The sequence below is a fragment of the Eptatretus burgeri genome, chromosome 12 (genome assembly GCF_056783735.1).
Source record: "Eptatretus burgeri isolate ZD-2024b chromosome 12, Ebu_testis_v1, whole genome shotgun sequence".
NCBI classification, from domain to species: domain Eukaryota; kingdom Metazoa; phylum Chordata; class Myxini; order Myxiniformes; family Myxinidae; genus Eptatretus; species Eptatretus burgeri.
The window spans coordinates 54,456,471-54,477,480 of record NC_140972.1 but is presented as its reverse complement, the minus strand read 5'-3'; the positions used below and the strand labels follow the sequence as shown (position 1 = coordinate 54,477,480).

At 45.5% G+C, this 21,010-nt stretch overlaps 1 protein-coding gene across 4 annotated transcripts; it reads right to left on the bottom strand.

The window, feature by feature from the left end:
* Positions 1–8,423: 8,423 nt before the first annotated feature.
* On the bottom strand, positions 8,424–19,945 carry ATP5MK (ATP synthase membrane subunit k). Of its 4 annotated transcripts, none has more exons than XM_085848036.1 (4): positions 19,804–19,945; positions 18,186–18,276; positions 16,917–17,025; positions 8,424–8,555 (listed from the first exon to the last, which is right to left on the bottom strand). In XM_085848036.1, the coding sequence occupies exons 2-3, from the start codon at positions 18,267–18,269 to the stop codon at positions 16,939–16,941; spliced, it is 171 nt and encodes a 56-aa protein (XP_085704162.1). In that variant the 5' UTR covers positions 18,270–18,276; positions 19,804–19,945; the 3' UTR covers positions 8,424–8,555; positions 16,917–16,938. The 4 variants fall into 4 exon arrangements, with proteins under 4 accessions (XP_085704162.1, XP_085704165.1, XP_085704164.1 ...); XM_085848039.1 differs by having other exon boundaries at positions 19,776–19,911; XM_085848038.1 differs by having other exon boundaries at positions 19,761–19,892.
* Positions 19,946–21,010: the final 1,065 nt, after the last annotated feature.

The following is a 21,010-nucleotide window of genomic DNA, read 5'->3' as shown; positions in this document are numbered from 1 at the left end:
ACAAATCAGTTTCAAGCAAAATGGTTTCACTGAGCACGTGATGAAACGCACCACTTTTAATGGCTCTTAGAATAAAAGGTAACTGTGTTCAAGTGTTCATAAAGGATGTTTTTAAGACATCCTGATGACATCCGAAGGATGTAAAAAAAAAACATTTCGATATTTAGATCATCAGTTTTGCAACCTCAGTGCGATATTTATTCAAGTAACACATTAAATGTTACAGTTTAGAGAAATCTATTGCTCTTCCAAGAGACATTTATGTTACAGTGATCTTAGGTTTGTGGAGGAGCTGGTACATACAGTATAGTGCCAACCATAAGTATTAGAACAGTGAAGTCAAATTTGTTGTTGTTGCTATATACTCAAGAAATCTGGATTTGCGATAAAAAGATGAATATGAGGCAAGAGGACAGGTGGTCAGCTTTTATTTTTTGGTATTTCTATGCATATATGTTTTACCATTGCAGAACAATAGCACTTTTATGTTCAGTCCCCCAATTTTAGGTAAGCGCAAGTATTGGAACAGATTAACTTAAAGTAAATTAAAGTAGTATCTTAGTTCGTATTTGGTGGCATATGATACTTTGCTGAGCCTTTACTGGAGTCATTTTCAGTTTGGTTTGGGGGTTTCTGACTTTCGTCTCCTCTTCAGCAAGTGAAATGCATGCTGCATCGGATTTAAATCAGGAGTTTGACTTGGCCAGTCGAACACCTTCCACTTTTTTCCCCATGATGAACTCCTTTTTCTCTCTTGAAATTCACCCAAAACAAGGCTAAGAGCCACTAAATGTGAAGGGCTACAGAGAACAAGAAAAAGGAAAAACTGGGCAAAACCTTCATCTAGTCCTGAAACAAGGAAACCACTTCACAGGTACACTGTGCTGGAGGGGGTAACTAGGCCAGGCAGAAAAATAAATTTTCCTACCCTCTTTGGGTGTTTTTCAGAAGATACCATCTCTGTACTGGATGGCTGTTGGCTCCTGAAGTGAAGTTGCATTGACAGTGTGTTTTGGAGTCATCGTCTTGCTGCATGGTGAAGTGCCACCCAATGAGTTTGGGGGCATTTTCTTTTACATAGGCAGATAAAATGTTTCCGTACACTTCCAAATTATTTCTGCTGCTGCTGTCATTAATTACATCATCAATAAAAATGAGTGAGCCAGTTACAGAGGCAGCCATGCAAGCCCAAGCCTTGACACTACCTTCACCGTACTTCACAGATGAGGTGGTATGCTTTGGATCAAAGACAGCTCCTTCCTTTCTCCACAATTTCGTCTTTCCATCACTTTGGTAACGGATTATCTTGGTCTCATCTGTCCATAAAACTTTGTTCCAGAATTCTACTGACTCACCTCTGTACTTCTTAGCAAATTCTAATCTGGCCTTTCTATTTTCGGTACTCTTGAGTGGTGTGCATCTTGCGCTATGGCCTTTTTAATTATGTTGGCGAAGTCTTCTGCGAATGGTAGATTGCGATAATTTCACCGCTGTACTCTGGAGGTTGTTGATGATCTCACTGATAGTTGTTTGATGGATTTTTTTTTCATCACAGCTCTGATGATTTTTCTGTCAACTGCAGTTGTTTTTCTTGGCCGATACAAGTGGTTTCTTTCATATTCAAGATAATCCAAATTGTTGTATTTGCCCCTATTCTTTCAGCTTCCAAATTGTTTGCTTTTCTTTCATGGGCAGTTATCTGGTCTTCATGTTAGTTTATGCCTACTGACTCCAAAATCAGACTCCATAGGCAAAAGCAAAGGCTAAAACCAAGACTACACATTTACAGCTCTTATCTGTAAACAATCAGTGGAACAAGAAACACCTGTCAATCATTTGTTCCAATATATATGCTGGCCTAAAATAACGGGACTGAACTTAAAAAGAGCTTTTGTTCCACAATGGTAAAACATATATGTATAGAAATAACAAGAAATAAAAGCCGACTTCCGGTACTCTTGCTTCATTTTCATATTTTGATCTCAAATCCAAAATTCTTTAAGATATAGCAATAATAACAAATATGACTTCACTGTTACAATACTTATGGAGGGCACTGTATCATAACAAATGTGTGTGTGTGCGCGTGTGCGTGTGTGCGCGTGTGCGCGTGTGCGCGTGTGCGTGTGTGCGTGTGTGCGTGTGTGCGTGTGTGCGTGTGTGCGTGTGTGCGTGTGTGCGTGTGTGCATGTGTCCTCCAAAACTATGAAACCTAGCAGGCTGAAAAACTTTGCATGCATACTCAGGGAACTCCAAGTAAATGCATGAGTGAATATTGGATGTTTGGGTTCATTAAAATACCCCTTTTGAAGATAATTAACGGCCTTATTCAATTACATCCTTCATTAGGCAAATCCTCGGCTACTTCACTCTCTGGGGTCTTAAGGCGGATCCTAAGTTACCTCGCTGGGTTCTGAAGCTGCCATGTTCATTGGCCTGCTCAACAATGACTCGACTTGGAACAGGCCACAACTTTTTTCACTTTCCTCTCTCATATTATCGAATGCCTGTTCATCATAGCTACAAATCACTCGGTACATTGCAATGCTTATAAAACACTCTAAGACGCCAGCATTCGTGGCTATATTTCATTTCCGCACATACCATACACTCCAGAATCTCTTAAAGCAAGCCGAATTTCAAAATTTAAGCTCCAGAATTGAACGTAGTAGTGTTACGAATCTGGAAGCCATTTGCACACAAACAGACAGCAGCCCCTAAGCTTAGTTATTTTGAGAAGTATGTGTTTATAGTTAGAATCCTTCCTTCTGTCTAATGGGAATTTCATGTGTGCGCTACGAGTTATTTTATAGTTAGGTTATTACATCTCACCACCTGCCCATCACACTCCATCAGCACCGTTGGCTGCTCGTCCCCCGACTTGCCGAGAGGGGGGCCTCGCAGTCCCAGTCCTCGGCTTCCACAAAAGTTTGACACGCAATGGGGCTTCACCACCATCCACCTTCCTCAAACACGCGTGGAGGGAGGGGCGGCTTTCTCCGGGCATGGCCGAAACCCTGCCCAGGAAGGCTGTGCCTGTAGGATCCTGGCCAATTAGAGGTGAACAGTGAGGTGTGCTGACCAAGGCCCCTCCCCACTGAGGGAGGTCCATAAAGTTCTAGACACTCTGAGGCGTTGTTGGTGGAAAAACGGGAGTGGTGTGGACGGAAGGTCGTTGTCGTTGTCACGAGTTCTGTGGACCCCGACGATTCACCACCCAAGCCCCACCACGAGCCACGAGTCCCTCACGTGCGACTGGGAATCGGACCGACAAACTTTGTCAGGTGCCGCATCGCGGAGCGCGCCTTCCCTCTGACGACCAGGTCTAAGCCAAGCCCTGGTACCCAGCTCGCCTTTCCCTCCTGAGCTGAGGGACCAAATAAAGACCGCACGGGGTCCAGTGTGTGTGTGTGTGTGTGTGTGTGTCACGTGGCACCAGTCTGATAAGTAGAATTGTTAAGTGCTTTTACCTTGTACATTGTAAATTGCCTGCATATTCGGATAACTCTGCTCTGTGTCTCCCTCCCGATTATTGTAATAAACCCCTGTTAAATGTACCAGCTCGTTTTCTGTGCTTTCTCCCATCAACCCAGCACGGTGCGTATTGAGAATTAGTGAGGCCGTTTGAGCCGGTAAGTTGTCATTGGGACCGGCGCGGCTCTGGTAACTCCCGCTCGGTACGCCGGACCCGAGTCGGTACACGAGACTCGGTTCGGACAGAGTCAGCCGAGGGTGTGGTTTCCCCGGTAGCTCGATGGTGCGAGTACTTAGGTAAATTGGAATAGACAAGTGGACCCTACCTCACACCGTCAAAATATTGGCGACCATGGTCCTTTGAGTGACCCGTGACCTTTCGGAGTTGTCTGGGAGTCACAACCTAAATTCCGGGTGTTCTGTAGGAGACAGCTCCACTGCTCCCCCTGGTGGTCATTTATCGTCGCCGAACCCCGGCCCACAACAGTAGCAGTTCCAACTACTTTAAAAATATATATTTTTAATGTTCATTTGTCCAATTCGGATACATTTCACGTTTCTGGCGTCTCCGTGAAGGTGTGTGTTTAATATGACGGTTCGGAGATTGCTATCGCTTGCCAATCGAGCCGTTCCTCATCAATCGTTTCGTTGGGGTGCTTAAGCCACCTGGTGAGCGCTGTACAATATTCGCAGTCACTGAATAATGTATGTCGATAGACTTGAACAATTTCAGGGGCCACTCGCATGCATTGACCCCACATTGTTCTGCGGTGTATCGTGTGATGGCTGGCTCGCTGAAAATGTGCAATTTCCTCTCTTTGTACGATATTCTTTCATTATATGACCCGTCTCTCTGGCAAAGAGAAATACAAAAAAAAAAGTTTCGTTAACATAATGGCAGGATAGACGAGAGGCACGCACACTCGCTCTAAGCGACTGTATGTAGCCTGGGTTTGAATCTCGACCCAGCTATAAACTGTCATTCGGGTGTTTCACAGGCAGAGCGATTCATCAGTGCATGTGCCGTTAAACTGGACGTTACATCTGCCAGAATCTTCACCCTCTCCTCCCTTCCCACATCTCTCTGCTCTCCCTGTTTGTGTCTCTGAACTGATCTGGATGGTGGATATGCCCGGAGAGTGGTCATCACCGCACTTATCCAGACGGTGGTCATCTCCACAAGCATCCGGACAGTGGTTCATGGATGGTGGTCATTTCCAGACTGTGGTTATCTCCAGACGGACACTCCAATTACACTGCCTTACCTTGCCCTCCCTCTCCTCTCCTCACAATGCGTTTCCTTCCTCCACCCCTCTTCTCTCCTCTCCCCTCCCCTCCCAATATTTTTCTCCCCTTGCCCCCCCCACGACCTTAATACACCCGTTGTCCGGACGCACCCTCCCCTCGCGCTGGCTCACCTCCCATCCCCGTCACGCTACCTTCTCCATTGCTTCACACTCTCCTCCTCCAAAACAACACTCTGGAGGTTGAGGCAAGGAAGGTGCATCAAAGAATGTGTGAATTAGACAAATGAAAGCTTTTTTTTTTCTTTTCTTTTTCAAACTTCCCAGCCTTCCCTCAAGTCCCCCTATGAAACTCATGTCCAGAACACCCCCTTCCCCTTCCCCTCCTCCTTCCATCTTTCTCCCCCCCCACCCCCCACCTCGCGAGTAAATGGATACTTTTACATGAATTAGGACATGAGTAGACAATGGAAAAACATGTGTGGTATCTCTGAATGTAACCTGAGTTCCCTACATCATGAGCCAATGGGGTGGAGATAGCAACACAAGCAGGCCAATCCATTTTCATAGTTGCATAGAAGGAGAAGGGGGGGGGGGAGGGACAAATAAAAATTAAAAGGTGGGGAGGGGGGAGGGGAGAGAGACAAGAGACAAATAATGTTTCAAGAATTTAGCTTGGTCCATGTGCTTGAATCGGGTAGGTGTAGAATTCCACTTGTATCAGGGATATGTCACAAATAACCTGCATGTCACATGAACTGCCTGGGGCAGTAATTGTAACCTTAGAACATAATCGGGTAAAGTTGTACTGTGTAATCAAATACTGCAAAGGAATAATCACAAGGAACCCGAAGAAACAAATAGAAAAAAAAGTTTCCTCAGGCGAATCAACTGCTACGACTCTCCCCTCAAACACATCCAAGTGCAGCCAAATGAACCTAACAAAAAGTTTTTGTAACAATTCACTTCTCCCTTGACAGGTACATAAAGACAGATTAAGAGAGACATTGGGTAAAATAGATAGAGGAAAATGAGCAAAAAGAATACAAAAAGCAAGAATTCAAATGAATAAAGAGAAATATGAACCAGAGAGTTGGTGTCAAAGCCACCCAATGCTCGCCTGTTTATACATTTTTTCGTTTTTAAGACTTGTCTAATAATATTTTTTTTATAAAGCATTGCAGTGGTCTGATCCAAATAATTTTAAAGCAATATATGTATTTGTATATTGTAATGAGTAAAAAATAGTGTGGTAGATAAAAACATTAGAAAGGAAATAACTTGCACCAAAAACTTTAACATTTTCACGCTCACGCCGGGGGTATCTCTGTTCTTCGAACAGGCGAGCTAAAAGGAGGTATCACCGTGCCTCAAGACATTCTGCCGTTTTGCATATGTTATGAATAGATAGGCATAACCCAACTTCAACCTCCTTGTCCCAACTCTCTGCCCCTCCTTTCCCCCTTTCTTCTCATTCTTAACGACGTTCCCGTTCATGAAAAACAATGTTAATAGTAAATACCGACAGAACATCCCATTCACAATCTCTTCCTCATTTCTTAAGGGACTGTCACACCTTGACGTTTTAGCCAGCGTATGGCAAGGTCTCAAAATGTATGTATGACTTAAATCGTTGAGCGACAGCCTATTAATTATACTATATTATAACCGCACTAGAAATCGAAGTGTCAACATCACCGTCATACCAAAGAACAAAAAAAACCCCCAAAAAACCAGGGAGTCTGGAACACTGACGCTAACCATTACCTTGACGCGTTTCGACTTATGAGTAACTTACAAGTAACGTGTGTCGACGTGTCAACGATCGCGTAACGTGCCTACAACTTATGGCCAGCATTATGCGGAACGTGCGAGTCATACGCTGGCATACCTCGAAAAATTTCAAGCATGGAAAATTTGTCTAACACCTCGGCGTACGAAGATGTATGCCAGCGTACTACGAAAAAAATGCCAGCAAACTACGACGTATGCCAGCGTGCTCTTAACGTATACAAACTTACCCATAACGTATTCGACGTGTGTCAGCGTTTTAGACAAATTTTTGCATACGTCAGGCATAACTGGCTAAATCGTCAAGGTGTGACAGGGCCTTTAACAATGCTCCTGTTCCCATTCATGAGGAACAACGTTGAATGAAATTTTTTTTTAAAAATAGGGGCAATACCCCTGGGCGCACAGCTGGTAGAATAATGACACCGACAAGGAAGTAAACGTGGGATGGAATCGCCAAAATGTACGAATGATCCAATGTTATTGCAAATACCTATTTTGGGGGCAATATCACCCCCCCCCCCCATAAACCTCCTTGGACTCCAATTTTTTTTTAAACAGCATGAACAAACTTTGGTACATCATGGGTGATGAAGGTTGTGGTCAAGTTTCATCGAAATTGTGCATGTAGTTTCAGAGAAGAAACCAAATACATATTTTGGGGGGCAACCCTCCATAAATCCCGATTCTTCTTATTATTTTTTTAAAATAGTGAGAACAAACTTTGGTACGTCAAGGGTGATGATGGTTATAATGAAGTTTCATCAGAATTGTGTGTCGTTTCTGAAAAGAAAACAAATGCCGATTGTGGGGAGCAACCCCCCGTACAAGCCCTTTTTGGGACCGATTTTTATTTAATGCTGTGAACAACATTGGTACATACACGGTGATGAAGGTTGTGGTCAAGTTTCATCGAAATCATGTGTGTAATTTCAGAGAAGTTGCAAGTGTTTGTGGACATTTGGACAGACGGACAGACAGACATGTAATATGTGTCGAGTATACCATGCTGTCTTTTGATTAAACCTGTTTGCGAAGCGATGGGAGGTCGGACTCCAAGCAAACGGCAACATGGGAAAGCTCACCTGAGCTGGACACGAGGATTGACAGATTGACAGCTCCTTCACGATTCTGTGGGTGGTGGTGTATGACCACTCTTAGTTGATGGGGCGATCTGTCTGGTTGTTTCTGATAACGAGCGAGACTCCGACACCCCAACTAGTTCTGCAATCAGCCCAATGGGTTGGTGTGGCCGGCAGACTAGCGGCTGCAAGCCGCGCGAGATCGAGCAAAAACAAGTCCGTTATGCCCTTCGATGTCTGGGACCGCACGCATGCTACACTGGATGGGCCAGCGTGTAACTTGCCATTCGCCAAAATGCTCGGGTAAACCACTGAGCCCCATCCGTGATGGGGACTGGGGCTTGAGACCGTCCCACGAACGAGGAATTCCCAGTCAGCGCAAGTCATCAGCTCGCATTGATCAAGTCCCCTACCTTTTGTACACACCGCCCATTGGTACTACCGATCGGATGGTTTGGTGAGATCCTCAGATCAGCCCCGGCACACGATCGGGCCGTCCATGACACGTCATTACATGTGCCACGTTGTCGTGTCGGCTCGTGCAGGTGCGCCGAAAAGATAATCGAACTCGACTGTCGAGACCGAGAGGAAGTAAAAGTCGTAATAAGTGATTTAAACCTCTAAGTGTTATTACATTTAAAAAGCCTTTTCTTTTTAAAACTCTCTCCATGACCACCAACCTCAGCTCCTCCACTTTTCCATACACTCATCCCCCAACTTCCCATTTTCTCATCTTTCCTGAGTACAATCCATTCATCATTCAAAAAAAAAAAAATAATAAAATTCATGACCTACCCCAATCTTACAATCAATTTAATAAAACATCATGAAGAACATTTCAACGAGGTGTTTTATTGCTGCAGATTACAGACAGTCCAAACAAATATATCCAGATTCAATGGAAGATTGGTCACCAGGAACATGCTGGGTTTCCTTCAAAGACGTCACAACAACGATGGTTTTCCTGAAACAGAAAAAGGGAGGAAGGGATGTGACATGTGCTGAAAAGTATTCCACATTTCAAAACAGTTTTAATAGTCTTGGGCCCATCTATACATAGCATATGCAAAATGGCAGAATGTTTGATACCTAGCCCACCCTCCCCACCACCTGGTTGAACGTTTGATCCCTAACCCCTCCCCCCCACCTGGTTGAACGTTTGATACCTAGCCCCCCCCCCCGTCATGGTTGAACATTTGATACCTACCCCCCCTCGTGGATGAACATTTGATACTTAGCCCCCCCCTCGTGGTTGAACGTTTGAACACCCCACACCCCCCTGCACCCCCAGTAACCTCCTACAGTCCCCAATTTCTGAATGCAGTGAACAAACTTTGGTACATCATAGGTGATGAAGGTTATGGTCAAGTTTCATCAGAATTTCATGTGTAGTTTCTGAGAAGAAACCAAATACATATTTTTGGGGGCAACCCCTTTATGCCTGGTGTTTGCTAAATGATTAGGTTGGTGGGCTTTGTATCCTCGAGTCCTGAGTTCAAACCCCACTCGGTTGTCGAATTAATACCAGGTGGGGTTAACTCGGCCTATTATCCTTCTGAGGTCGGCAAAACGAGTGCCAGCATGCTGTATCCTGTGTCGGAGTGGCGACCCGTCCAGGATTGTACCCAATAGCCAAGGAGACTGCTTAAGCAGCAACAACGCTCTGCACACAGTACGGTCCCAATCTCCTCCTCCTGTAGACCCCCTTCGCGCCCGATATTTTTAATGCAATGAACAAACTTTGATACATTCACGGTGATGATCGTTTTGGTAAAATTTCATTGAAATTGTAGTGTTGTTTCAGAGAAGAAGTTGTGAGCATTTGTGGACGGACGGACGACGCGACATTCCATAAGCTTCCCGGAACGACGCTGTAGGTTAGCTTAAAACAGTCATGGAAATATCATGCAAGTAACCTTTCCTCGTCAATACATATTGTCACAGTGAACCTCTAAATCGTTACATGGTCAAATCTCCAACCCGCACAATCCACCTTGAGCAATGGACTGCCGAAAGACTGTGCACTGTCCACCAGAAAAGCAAAACCAATCTTTATTTCAGTTTCCAGTACAAAGAAAACTCGAACGAGAATCTGTCGCCGTGATGAGTCACTCGTTTAATATTGTTACGTTTGAGGGGGGGGTATGCATTCAAAGGGTAATTAGGATGTTTAATTAGGTATGTCATGCTGTTCGAGTTTACCAGGATCTCAATGTAATAAGTAGCAATTCAGTGGTGATAAGTTGTCTAGTAAATGTCCATTTCTTCAGGGGGGAAATGATAATTGTCACGTAATTAGATAGGGACACGGGATAGGGTAAGTGTGTCTGCGTAAACCCCTTTTAGTAGTCCCTGGAGGCTGGCCGTGACGTCACAGGACAGTGCTGCGGATGGCTCCGCCCCGTGATCACGATTGGCAGAAGGCGACGGCGCAGGGCCAATAAAACGGCTTGATTGGAAGTGACGAGGACGGGAGGATAAAAAGGTTCTGTTCGGGGTCGAAAAGGAAGAGGAAGAAGATCGGGACAGAAAGACCGTTTTTTGGGGTGGAGGTTGTTGTGCGGGGAGCGTGCTTTTTGTTGGGCTGTTTTCGATCGTTGTTTCATCGTGTCTTGGAGCCTTGCTGAGCCTCGTGCCTCACCTTGGTTGGCTCTGGGGTTCTGCTGGCTCGGAGTACGGGGTCGAACGGCGGGCAGACCTGCCTCCCTCTCCTGCTCGCAATTTGGCGCCAGAACTGGTTCCCTGGCGGCTGTGAGCGGACTTGGGCCAAGACCAGGAGGTCGACAGCACCACGGTTTCTCCTGCCCCCCTGACGAGAGCAAGGCCAGCTCATCCGACGCCAATCCAGGGACTGTTGCGTCCACACCACGGTCCAGCCTGACCACCAGGAATAGCTACGTTGTGTGTGTATGTGTATGTGTATGTGTGTGTGTATGTGTGTGTGTGTATGTGTGTGTGTGCGTGTGTGTATGTGCGTGTGTGTATGTGCGTGTGTGTATGTGCGTGTGTGTATGTGCGTGTGTGTATGTGCGTGTGTGTATGTGCGTGTGTGTATGTGCGTGTGTGTATGTGCGTGTGTGTATGTGCGTGTGTGTATGTGCGTGTGTGTATGTGCGTGTGTGTATGTGTATGTGTGTGTGTGCGTGTGTATGCGTGTGCGTGTGCGTGTGCGTGTGCGTGTGCGTGTGCGTGTGCGTGTGCGTGTGCGTGTGTACCTGGCGCCTTAGAGGGATTGAGATCTGTATATTCATTGGAATTGTCTGTGTTTTTCCCCACGCCCGATCCCACACCATCCCGTCGAATCGCCCCGGATCCCTCTTCTTGCCGAGTCTTGTTATTTCTGGTTAGAGAAATAAACGTTATCAACTCAGTGAAAAGCGACTCGTGCCACCATCCTCGTCCCGTTTGCGGTAGAGCGATTAGAACCGCCATCTTTGGGTTATAAATAAATAAACCGCCTCCATCGTTTCGGCTCATTCTACGTTGGCGGGACTGTTTAAGTCCCGTGGACATCACAATATTTTGGCCGAGCGAACCCTGAAGAATCCTACTGTGTGCGATATGCCCCTAACGGGTATGCCACTAAAACTCCAACTATCATGGACCTACCCATTCAAGGGTTATAATGCCAATGAGCCGAACTGCGCACAGCCGACACACCAACGTTGGAACAGGTTTTAACTCGAAAACAGTCGATGGCATGCCATCGCAAACTCACGCTCCGCACCTGAAAAAAATTGAAAGATGGCAAAAAGTTCCACCAGGATTGACCAAATATCAAATTTTGAGATGAAATTGTTTTCCGTTTTGACCCCTGTGAAGCCAAGTCCTGGGGTATAAACCAGCGGTCAAATAAAAAAAACTCGTTATATCGATTTCATGCTTCCCCGAATGTTGATTGCACAAAGTTTCATTAAAAATGTTTTAAAATGTGCCCGCATTGCATATTTTAGCATTTTAACTTTTGACCCCACCCTCAGGGAGGGGCAGGGCCAAAATGATACAGTTCTTGCACCTTCTTGCCATTTGGTGATCATAACTACCAACTTTGGTGAATTTCTGCCCAAACGTTTATGAGATAGTGTAAGAGACAGACACGATAACAATATCCCCTCTGTATGTTTTTTTTCAACAAAAAGCGTGGGTATAACTCGAGAGCATCTCAAAATGCAAAGCTCGTCAACAATTGCTTTGTACTTTTTTTGCGTACATTTCTGAGGCTCGTAAGAGAGCTAACACACAACGCACAGCAAGGGGGGCAGGAGACAAGAGGGGCGGGAGAGGGAAGGACAAAACAGTGGGGAACAGAGACACGAGGAGATCTGTGGAAGGGAGAGGGATGGGGCGGGGAACACGGGGTATACAAGATGGACACCACAGGGACTTTCAGGACCGAACACTACAGGGAACTTTCGGAAAGGAAGGCAGGGAATTTAAAGGAGGTGGGTTTGGGGTGGATTAACGGGGGAAGAAAAGATCGAGGTGTTGGATGGGGGAAGATAAAAGATGGTGGTGAACAACTGTTTTGAAAACCCGGAGGGAAGAATGGGATTGAAGAAAGTGTGGGAGTTTATTCCAAAGGCGGGAAAATAGAGGAATGAAAGAGTGAAGGTGAGCAGTGATTCGTGATTTTGGTAATTTTAACAGAAGGAAGGGGGTTGCTGGCGGACCTTGAGTTCCCAGCGGAAATATGGGGGGGCGGAGTGGGGGTGGTGGACATATAGCAAACAGAGCAGAGAGGAGATGGTAGAAGACAGAAAGACCCACCGACCTGCCTGCGGTGAGAGAGTGAGAGGCCCAAAAATTCAGCCTCACCACTGGAGATATCAATGATCCTAAATGCCTTGATTTCTACAGTGTGAAGCCAAGAAAGGTGAGAGGCAGGATCATCAGCCCAGAGGGGAGGGCAGTACTCCATCAGGCTGCAGACAAAAGCTTTGTATGTGGTCAGAAGCTCAGGTGGGTCGAGGAAGGACTTCTCCTGACTGGGGAATATACAAACTGAAACCCACATACATTACTGTCGGACCCAGCTATTTGTGGGTTCAACATTAGTGTAGTTTTTTTTTTTTTAAACACTTCAGGACTGGTCTCCTAAATCCACATTGGAAATTGGAAATCAGCCAAAATTACAGCATTACATAAAAAAGGTGCAAAAACACATTCCCTCAACTATATCCCAATTTGCTTACTGCATTTCCAATATATAATCCAATATATAATCAGGTCTTGGAATCCATCATTTCTTTTCTCCAACAGCCTCATCAACTTAGACTCAGACCTGGTCACTCAACATTGGACATGCTGCTTCAACTCTCCCAAAAATAGTGGAGGCCCTCAATATCAGACATGAGATCAGGGCCGTCCCCATGGATATATCTCGAGCTTTTGATAAAGTCTGGAATCCTGCCTTGTTCTCCAAATTGTCTGGCCATGGAATCCAAGGTCAACTTCCCACTTGGATTACCGACTTCCTCAACTCTCGGAGACGTGTGGTTCTCAACGCAACCCTTTCATCTCCTCTCCCTGTCAAGGATGGAGTACCCCAAGACAGTGTTTTAGGACCCATATTGTTCCCAATCTTCATCAATTATCTCACCAACTCTCTGGAAAATCCTCTTTATCTCTTTGCTGATGACTCCACTCTCTGCCGTGACATCTCTCATCCTTCAGACAGACAGGCAGCAGTCTCTTCCCTGTCCTCTGACCTTGACAAAAATCACAAACTAGTCAAACAATTTTGCTTACATATCCTTATTGTCCACCCCTTGTGTTCTCCCCTACCTCTTATCGTTAACTGCATTCCTTGTTTGTCCCTCTCAGTCTACATTCTCCCTCCGCCATGCTGTTGGTGCTTCCCAATTCTCCTGTTGTTCCCTTTGTTATCGCTCTTCCATGAGCCTATACCATGTTAAATATATATATATATATATATATATATATATATATATATATATATATATATATATATATATATATGTACATATGTACATATATACAGTAATCCCCCATTTCTCGCGGGGGTGACGTTCCAAACCTCCCCGAGCAAAGTGAAAATCCGCGATGAATGAACGAGCCCCACCCCCCCCCAAAAAAAAAAATAAAAAAAAATAATAACGACTCGTCTGGTCTGGTCGGTTTGGGAGTGATTGGGTTTGAGGTGCCTGAGATCGACTCATCTGGTCTGGTCGGTTTGGCAGTGATTGGGTTTGAGGTGCCAGATAGACTAGTCTGGTCTGGTCGGTTATGAGGTGCTGGGTATGAGCAGTGCTCGTCCAACGGCGGCGAACCTTTTTCCTTCCCGAAGCATATATCCAGCACCTTTACCTTAACCTTCTCCTGGAGCATCCCAGGACCTTCCTCTGGCACTTCGGTTCCTTGCCAGAAGCCTTAGAAGGTGCAGGACGTTTGGGCGGCATCGTGGGGCTTGGAGAAAAAAAAATAACGTAGAAAATATTCGAAATTCACAAGCGTAACTTTGTCTCGTGCGTTGTGTGACTGGTCGAGCACCACGCGTTATAATTTATTGCTTAAATAATTTGTATTTTATATGTTATTACCACGATGTACCGGGGGAATTCGCAGAAAAAATTAGTTACGTTCCAAGGGAAAACCACGATGAACCGGGGGCACGATAGGTGAACCGCGATGAAGCGGGGGTTGACTGTATATATACGTGTTTTTTAAACAATGCCCTGACATTCACAACATTTTTCAAGAATGTATCCCTCGCGAATATATATATATATATATATATATATATATATATATATATATATATTTCCAATATACATTGTGTTATAATGGGGGGATGCATTGCGAAAGAAAAAAAATTGTCATCCTAACTTGTGAAAAGATTTTTTACAATAAAATACCACTCTTTTACCCCCTTTATCGGGGGCGTATCCGGATGGTGGGCACAATATACGAGACCTTGCTGATCCAACGTACCAAATTTGGTCCATAATTAATCGGTAGGGTAGTTGGTGAGATGTTTTATTCAAATGTTGACGTACGTATGGGCAGCCAGACACCGTGACCCACTCTGAGCTTATTTCAGTGAAATAACGTAAAAATTAAATAAAACAATACAGAACACGATTGAAATAAGATGTACACAAATTGACAATTTAATGGTCAGGTTGAGAGTGGGGGGACTATAGGGAGGGAAAGGCAGGCGCTAATGTGCTTCTGTGTTACACCTGAGCCAGTTAGATGACTTACAACTACTCTCTTACACCCCAAACCCAAATTGTGGTTCTAGCAGTCACCACGCTGGACGTGAGATGCTTTCCCTGTGGACGCTAATTGCTCGAACTCAATCTGTCCTTTAGCAGAAACAATTTGTGATGAGGGCAACTCAAATCACTCAGAGAGACCAAGTGACTTAATGTGCATATTTAATAAGTAAACGAGGAAGGAGAACAAAGGACACAAAAGCATATATTTAAACCGTTTATTCACAAAGATAAGCACCCCAGGAATTGGACGATTGGAAGTACACTGCACTTTTTTGGAAGTACAAAAATTTTGAACAACATATTGGACGAGCACGATTTAAATCAAATATTGCCCCATAATGTGTTGACGACTTTCTATTAAAAACAAAGCAAATCGGCGACCTGGGATTTGAGCTGGACTGGTGACCATGATGGCATGCAAGAGCCATGCTGTTGCTGTTTTGATCATGGTTTGTGTGTTCATTGAGGGGAAAGGGAGAGGGTGTGAAGGGGAGAGGGGAGGAGGGTTGAGGAGTTGGGGTTGTGGTTGGTGGGGGAGGGGGGGAGGAGTAGCAAGAGGGTTTGAAGGCTTGGAGTGGGGAGGGGATTAAAGCCTTGGGGTTAAGAGGGAGAGGTTGGTGACTTGGGGTCTGTGGGGGGATGGGGGGAGGGGGAAGCAAATTGAGGCTCTGAAGTCACATTTTATATTGTCCGGATATTCTGTGGGTCCCTGCTAGTCGTCTTTCATTGCCTTTAATCGTTTTGCCTGCTGATAAATGAAGTTTATGGGGAGAGGCCTCCATGTCATAGTGCTTTCCTCCAAGCAACCACATTCCCAGAACTCAACTCCAAGGCACCCCCCACCCCCCCCCCCCAGCTTGTGCAGATGTTCTGTGGTGGGGCTGATAAGGCTATTTACAGTCACTAAGACTTTGCCCTTTCACATTTTGACCCAACTTTTAATTCTCTCATCACAAAAGTTTGTTGAAAATTTTATGACAAAAGCTCAAATGGTTAAAAAAAAAGAAAAAAAAAAGTTATGACTTGGACAGACAGACAAATACATAATTGCAAAACACCATTTCCCACGACGCAGGGGGATGGACTAATTGTAGCAAAGAGCTGGAGGAAGGAGGAGGAGAAGGGGGAGGAAAGGATGAGGGATGAGGAGAGGACGATGAGGGGAAGGAGGAGGATGAGGAGGAGAAAAAAAAAAACCTCATATTACAGTTGATGTAGTCACTCTAAATTCCACATACCCACGTCAGGCTTAACTGCGACCTTATTGCATTCGTTCCACAGATAGCTAAGACACGGGGGAAGACAGGACACAAGAAACATTCTCCCCACACCGGAACTGGAATGGGGTCTGTGGTGGCTTGGAATTAGATCCTGGCAAAATTACTCCTTCCGCAGTAGTCAGCACACCTGTGCCCACTGGCACATACCTCGGTAGGTCCAATGCCAATGAAGATGATGGCACGGCTGCAACTCTCCCCTCCCCCCCCAGCGCCATGCCCTTCACGCCCAACCATTCATTGGTCCCGGTCACGGAACGAACCATGTCGCAACACGCCCACCGCTGCTGGTGTAACCACAGCAGTCTTTGCACACAGCCATGAGAGGTCAGGAAAGTCATGCTGTGAAAGCAGGGCATGCTTTCTGGCAAGCCTGGGCCATCAGTTCGGTCATGGAAGAGTTACAGGACAGATTACAAAGGGATGATCAAGAGGTGGATTCAAGAGGGGAGGAGGGGAAGAGTGGATTGTAGGGGAATCACGATTCTCACTCCTGATGCATCCTTCAACAGGTTGCGTCATTTCCACATATATACCGTACTTCTTATGCTAAACAGGTACCAATGGCGTAAATGATCTACATTACAGCCTTTAGCCTCTACCAGGTTCCCGCATCATAATCTTCTAAGATGCGTCCATATTATGCATCCTTGTCTGACTTCCTAAAAAGGCATACACATTACATAGATGGTCCTTATGATTGCAATCAAAACAATTCCACAATTCCACAATTCCACAAGCAAACAGTGCCCCGAATTTCAAGAGCAAGTTATAACCTCTTTTCAACCTCAAACTGACGAAACTCACCGAGATGCGATCATGTGCTTTTTCATTCTGGCAACGCCTTTTGCTTGCTGGGCCTCAACTTGAAGTACATAAATATTGTCAGAAGAGTGCCGTACGTCAGTAGGACACACTGCGAAGAAGCACAAAAAAAAAAAAAAAACTTCAGAACAAAAGTCCACGGTACACCGACGTAACCTGGCTTGTCTCGTTTGATGTTCCTATCTCAGCTCATGACGGTGGGATCCTTGACAATAATGCAAATGTGTACCAATGGCCTTATACTACAGCGAATGTGTGTACAACATAATCCACTGAGACGCTGAAAGCGGGTGGTGGTGAGGAAGTTGTGAACAATTCAAGTTAGTCAACCATATGAATTGCACCAAACATTGTACTTATTATATAATCAAAAATAATAGTGAACACACCGCTAATTCGAAAGTTAAAAGTAGCATCAAAATCACCACCACGATACTCTTTACTGAGCGTCAGTGCCACCAAGCAGTCTCTCTGTAAAGGTTATGTTGGGCGGGCGGTTTTACCATTGCCTTCCCAGCCGTTAGTGAGGGCAAGAGTTTGTAATTTATTCAGCCTGCAGGCGATAACTCGCTAGTTCTTCACAAGGTCACCAATGGGATCTTTAATGTCCACTAATGGCCAGTGAAGGGCTGGCAAGATAGCCTAGAGGCATGCACACTTGCTTCTAAGTCGTCAAGCCTGGGTTCAAATCCCGACCAAAGTGCAAGCCATCATCTCGGCCGATCCATCAATGTGTGCACCATCCGTCAGATGGACATTAAATTGAGCATCCCAATCTGCCGTAATTAGTTGGTGGATGTTCAAGATCTCATGCTGTCCTTCGTGAAAAGTTGGCGACGCATCGTCGGCATAATTCTAAAATTCCTGCCTTAACTATTACTGGGAAGGCAAGGGCAAACCATCCAGCATAATCCTCGTCAAGAAACTCCTTCAGCAGCACCGACGATCTGTAACAGAGGACGATGGTAAGTCAGAATCAGATAATGAACAGTGATGGCAGACGACTCCGACCTAATGTCAGCACACAAATGATGAATCGCCCCACATTCAATATACAGTATTGTGAGAGTTTATAGCTCGAGTCTAAAATTTGAATCCACACTTGACAGCTTAAAAAACAAGTGCACATACCCTGAGGCTGTTCTGCCAGCACAGAATTAAAATAATGTTGTTCTCGACACCTCAAAACAACATTTTAGATTGCAATGGTAAAGATGTTATCAATTTGTAAGCCACACTGGAGGGACTCACATTCCTCCTGCCAATCAGGGTGTAGGAGTTGAAATAGCGCTGAATTCCAGTAAACTGTCGTGCGTCAATGTCCGAGCCAGCCATTTTGTAGCTGAAGGAAAAGAAAGCAGAAATTAATACTCAAATAGAGTTAAAACCAAAACAATGATTTATTTATAGAAGAAAAACTCACTTTACTGTCAATACAAAATGGTGCACCTTCATCAAATACATCACATGACAAATAATAATTCGATAAAACACAAAATGAATAACTGTTCATTGTTCAGCAAAGTTGGAGGAGGAACAGATTAGATGTGCAACAATACTTTGCGAAGATGCAGGTAACGACATTATGACAAAGGAGAATTTGAAGTTGCTTCACAAGCTCCATTCACAAAACCGAAAGCTCTAAAAACATGTTGAAAGTTTCAGCACTGCCAGTGGTTTGAGAAGAATTCATTTTTACAAACGAACAATAAATAAATGTATAAATATGTATGTACGTATGTATGTATGTTACTGAGATCATAAAAATCAAAGATAAAAATAAAAACCCATCAGGCAATCTACAACCAACTGCCAGGCTCTTTGAATGACCACGGACCGACCTGAGTTACACGGACAACCACCACCTACCGACCTGGGCGATAGCACCAATAACAAACCAACCACCAAAGCTACACAGCAAACAATTAGCCACCCACTTACCCAGCAAATGATCACCAACTTGCCGTTCCACACGGAAAATGACCAACCACCTACCTGTGCTACATGCCCACCCACCCGCCCGGCTACCTGCCCGGTTACAGGGCCACCCGCCAGGATACACGGCCATCCACCCACCCAGCTACCTGCCCGGTTAAACGGATACCCGCCCGGTTACACGGCTACGCGCTGGGCTACACGGCTACCCACGCACCCGCCTGACTACACAGCCAACCATCCACCCGCCTACACAACCACCCACCCACCCACCCACCCACCCAGCAACACGGCCACCCACCCACCTGCCCGGCTACCCGCCCACCTGGCGACACACCCACCCGCCGACATGGCCACCCACCCGCCCGGCTACACGGCCACCCACGCACCCGCCGGGCTGCACGGCCACCCACGCACCCGCCTGACTACACAGCCAACCATCCACCCGCCTACACAACCACCCACCCACCCGGCAACACGGCCACCCACCCACCTGCCCGGCTACCCGCCCACCTGGCGACACACCCACCCGCTGACATGGCCACCCACCCGCCCGGCGACATGGCCACCCACCCGCCCGGCGACAAGACCACCCACCCGCCCACCCCCACGGCCACCCACCCCCACCCCCACACGGCCACCCCGACCCGCCCGCCCACCCCCACCCGCCCATAAGGCCACCCCCACCCGCCCATACGGCCACCCCCCACCCGCCGGGATACACGGCCACCCGCCCGGTTAAACGGCCACCCGCCCGCCGGGCTACACGGAAATCGGTCAACCGCTAACCTGTTGAGCTACATGGACAACCGACCACACCTACCGAAATTCATAACGAACAAACAAACGAACAAGCAAAAACAAACATCCAACAAGTATATAAATCGCCACCAAACAAAAACGAACTTGGAGTTGTAAATTTTCCCCAAACGACCTTTTTACAGCCGATCACGATCGAAGTAAAAAGAGTGAAACCCGAACGTCCTTCACAAATGGTGAACAACACATCCGTTTTAGGATCGAAGGACAAGCTTAAAAATGTTTCACGGTTTTACATAATGCAGCCTGAATTTCCATTCCTCACAAGTATAATAGCGTGTCCTGTTTCATGTTTGTAAAAATAAATTATCATTAAAAATCACATTTTAACAACTTCCGCTACAAACACAAAAGCTCCTCCAATGCCCTGAGGAAGGCGACACGCACCGTTCGACCTCTTGTTGAGTTTTTTTTAAAATTCAACTTCTTTCTGTTCTTTATTTGAAACTAATTCTTTAATTCAGCAATTAAATACTTTATTAGTAATCGTTTCCTAGTTTGTAATTTCTTTAGCGCTGTAGCAGGTAGCAGCATCATCACTGGTGTATAAGACGTGTGTGGTGCATTCGTCCCGTGTCGGATAATAATAATAATAATAATAATAATAATAATAATAATAATAATAATAATAATAATAATAATAATAATAATAATATAACGTATAATTAATTTTAATCCAAACCGGATATAAAACATAATAACTCTGATAAATTACATTTCACCCACAAATCTAAATTATACTGAGGGCAAGACGTGTGCACAATTAAAAAACTTTATAAGCAAATAATTTCCTAAATATAGCAAAGCGCACCAATCGTAGATCGATCAAAACATTGTGTCCGGGAAGTGGTTTTCAATTTTTTTCAGGTTTTTCTTCTTTCGTATTTACCAGAAGGCTGCAGACTCGCTGTGGCCTGTGGAGTTGTGTCGCAAAGGGCGTGGCTACGTCGCTAAGGGCGTGGCTACGTCGCTAAGGGCGTGGCTACGTCGCTAAGGGCGTGGCTACGTTGCTAAGGGCGTGGCTACGTTGCTAAGGGCGTGGCTACGTCGCTAAGAGCGTGGCTACGTCGTTAAGGGCGTGGCTACGCCGCTGATGTGCGAATTGGAGGCGTTTTTACCTTTTTCAATCTTCATGATTAAAATGTACACCTTGGAGGGTCACTCGGATTCTGTTTAAGAATATTCTCGAAATGCTTGGGACTTCGATTCGAGGACCTCAAGGCCCAAACTCTGTCAGCGGTTCAAAGGTCATGACCACGGAACCACGCTGGGAACTCTTCTTACAGAAACTCTTTCAAAAAGAAAAGGAGTCATTCATAACG

Excerpts from the sequence above, each read along its gene's own strand:
- ATP5MK (XM_085848036.1), bottom strand. The coding sequence starts at position 18,269 with ATGGCTGGCTCGGACATTGACGCACGACAGTTTACTGGAATTCAGCGC. Across the intron at positions 17,026-18,185 it reads CCCTGATTGGCAGGAGGAAT|TGTGTCCTACTGACGTACGG; the intron begins GTGAGTCCCTCC and ends GCTTCTTCGCAG.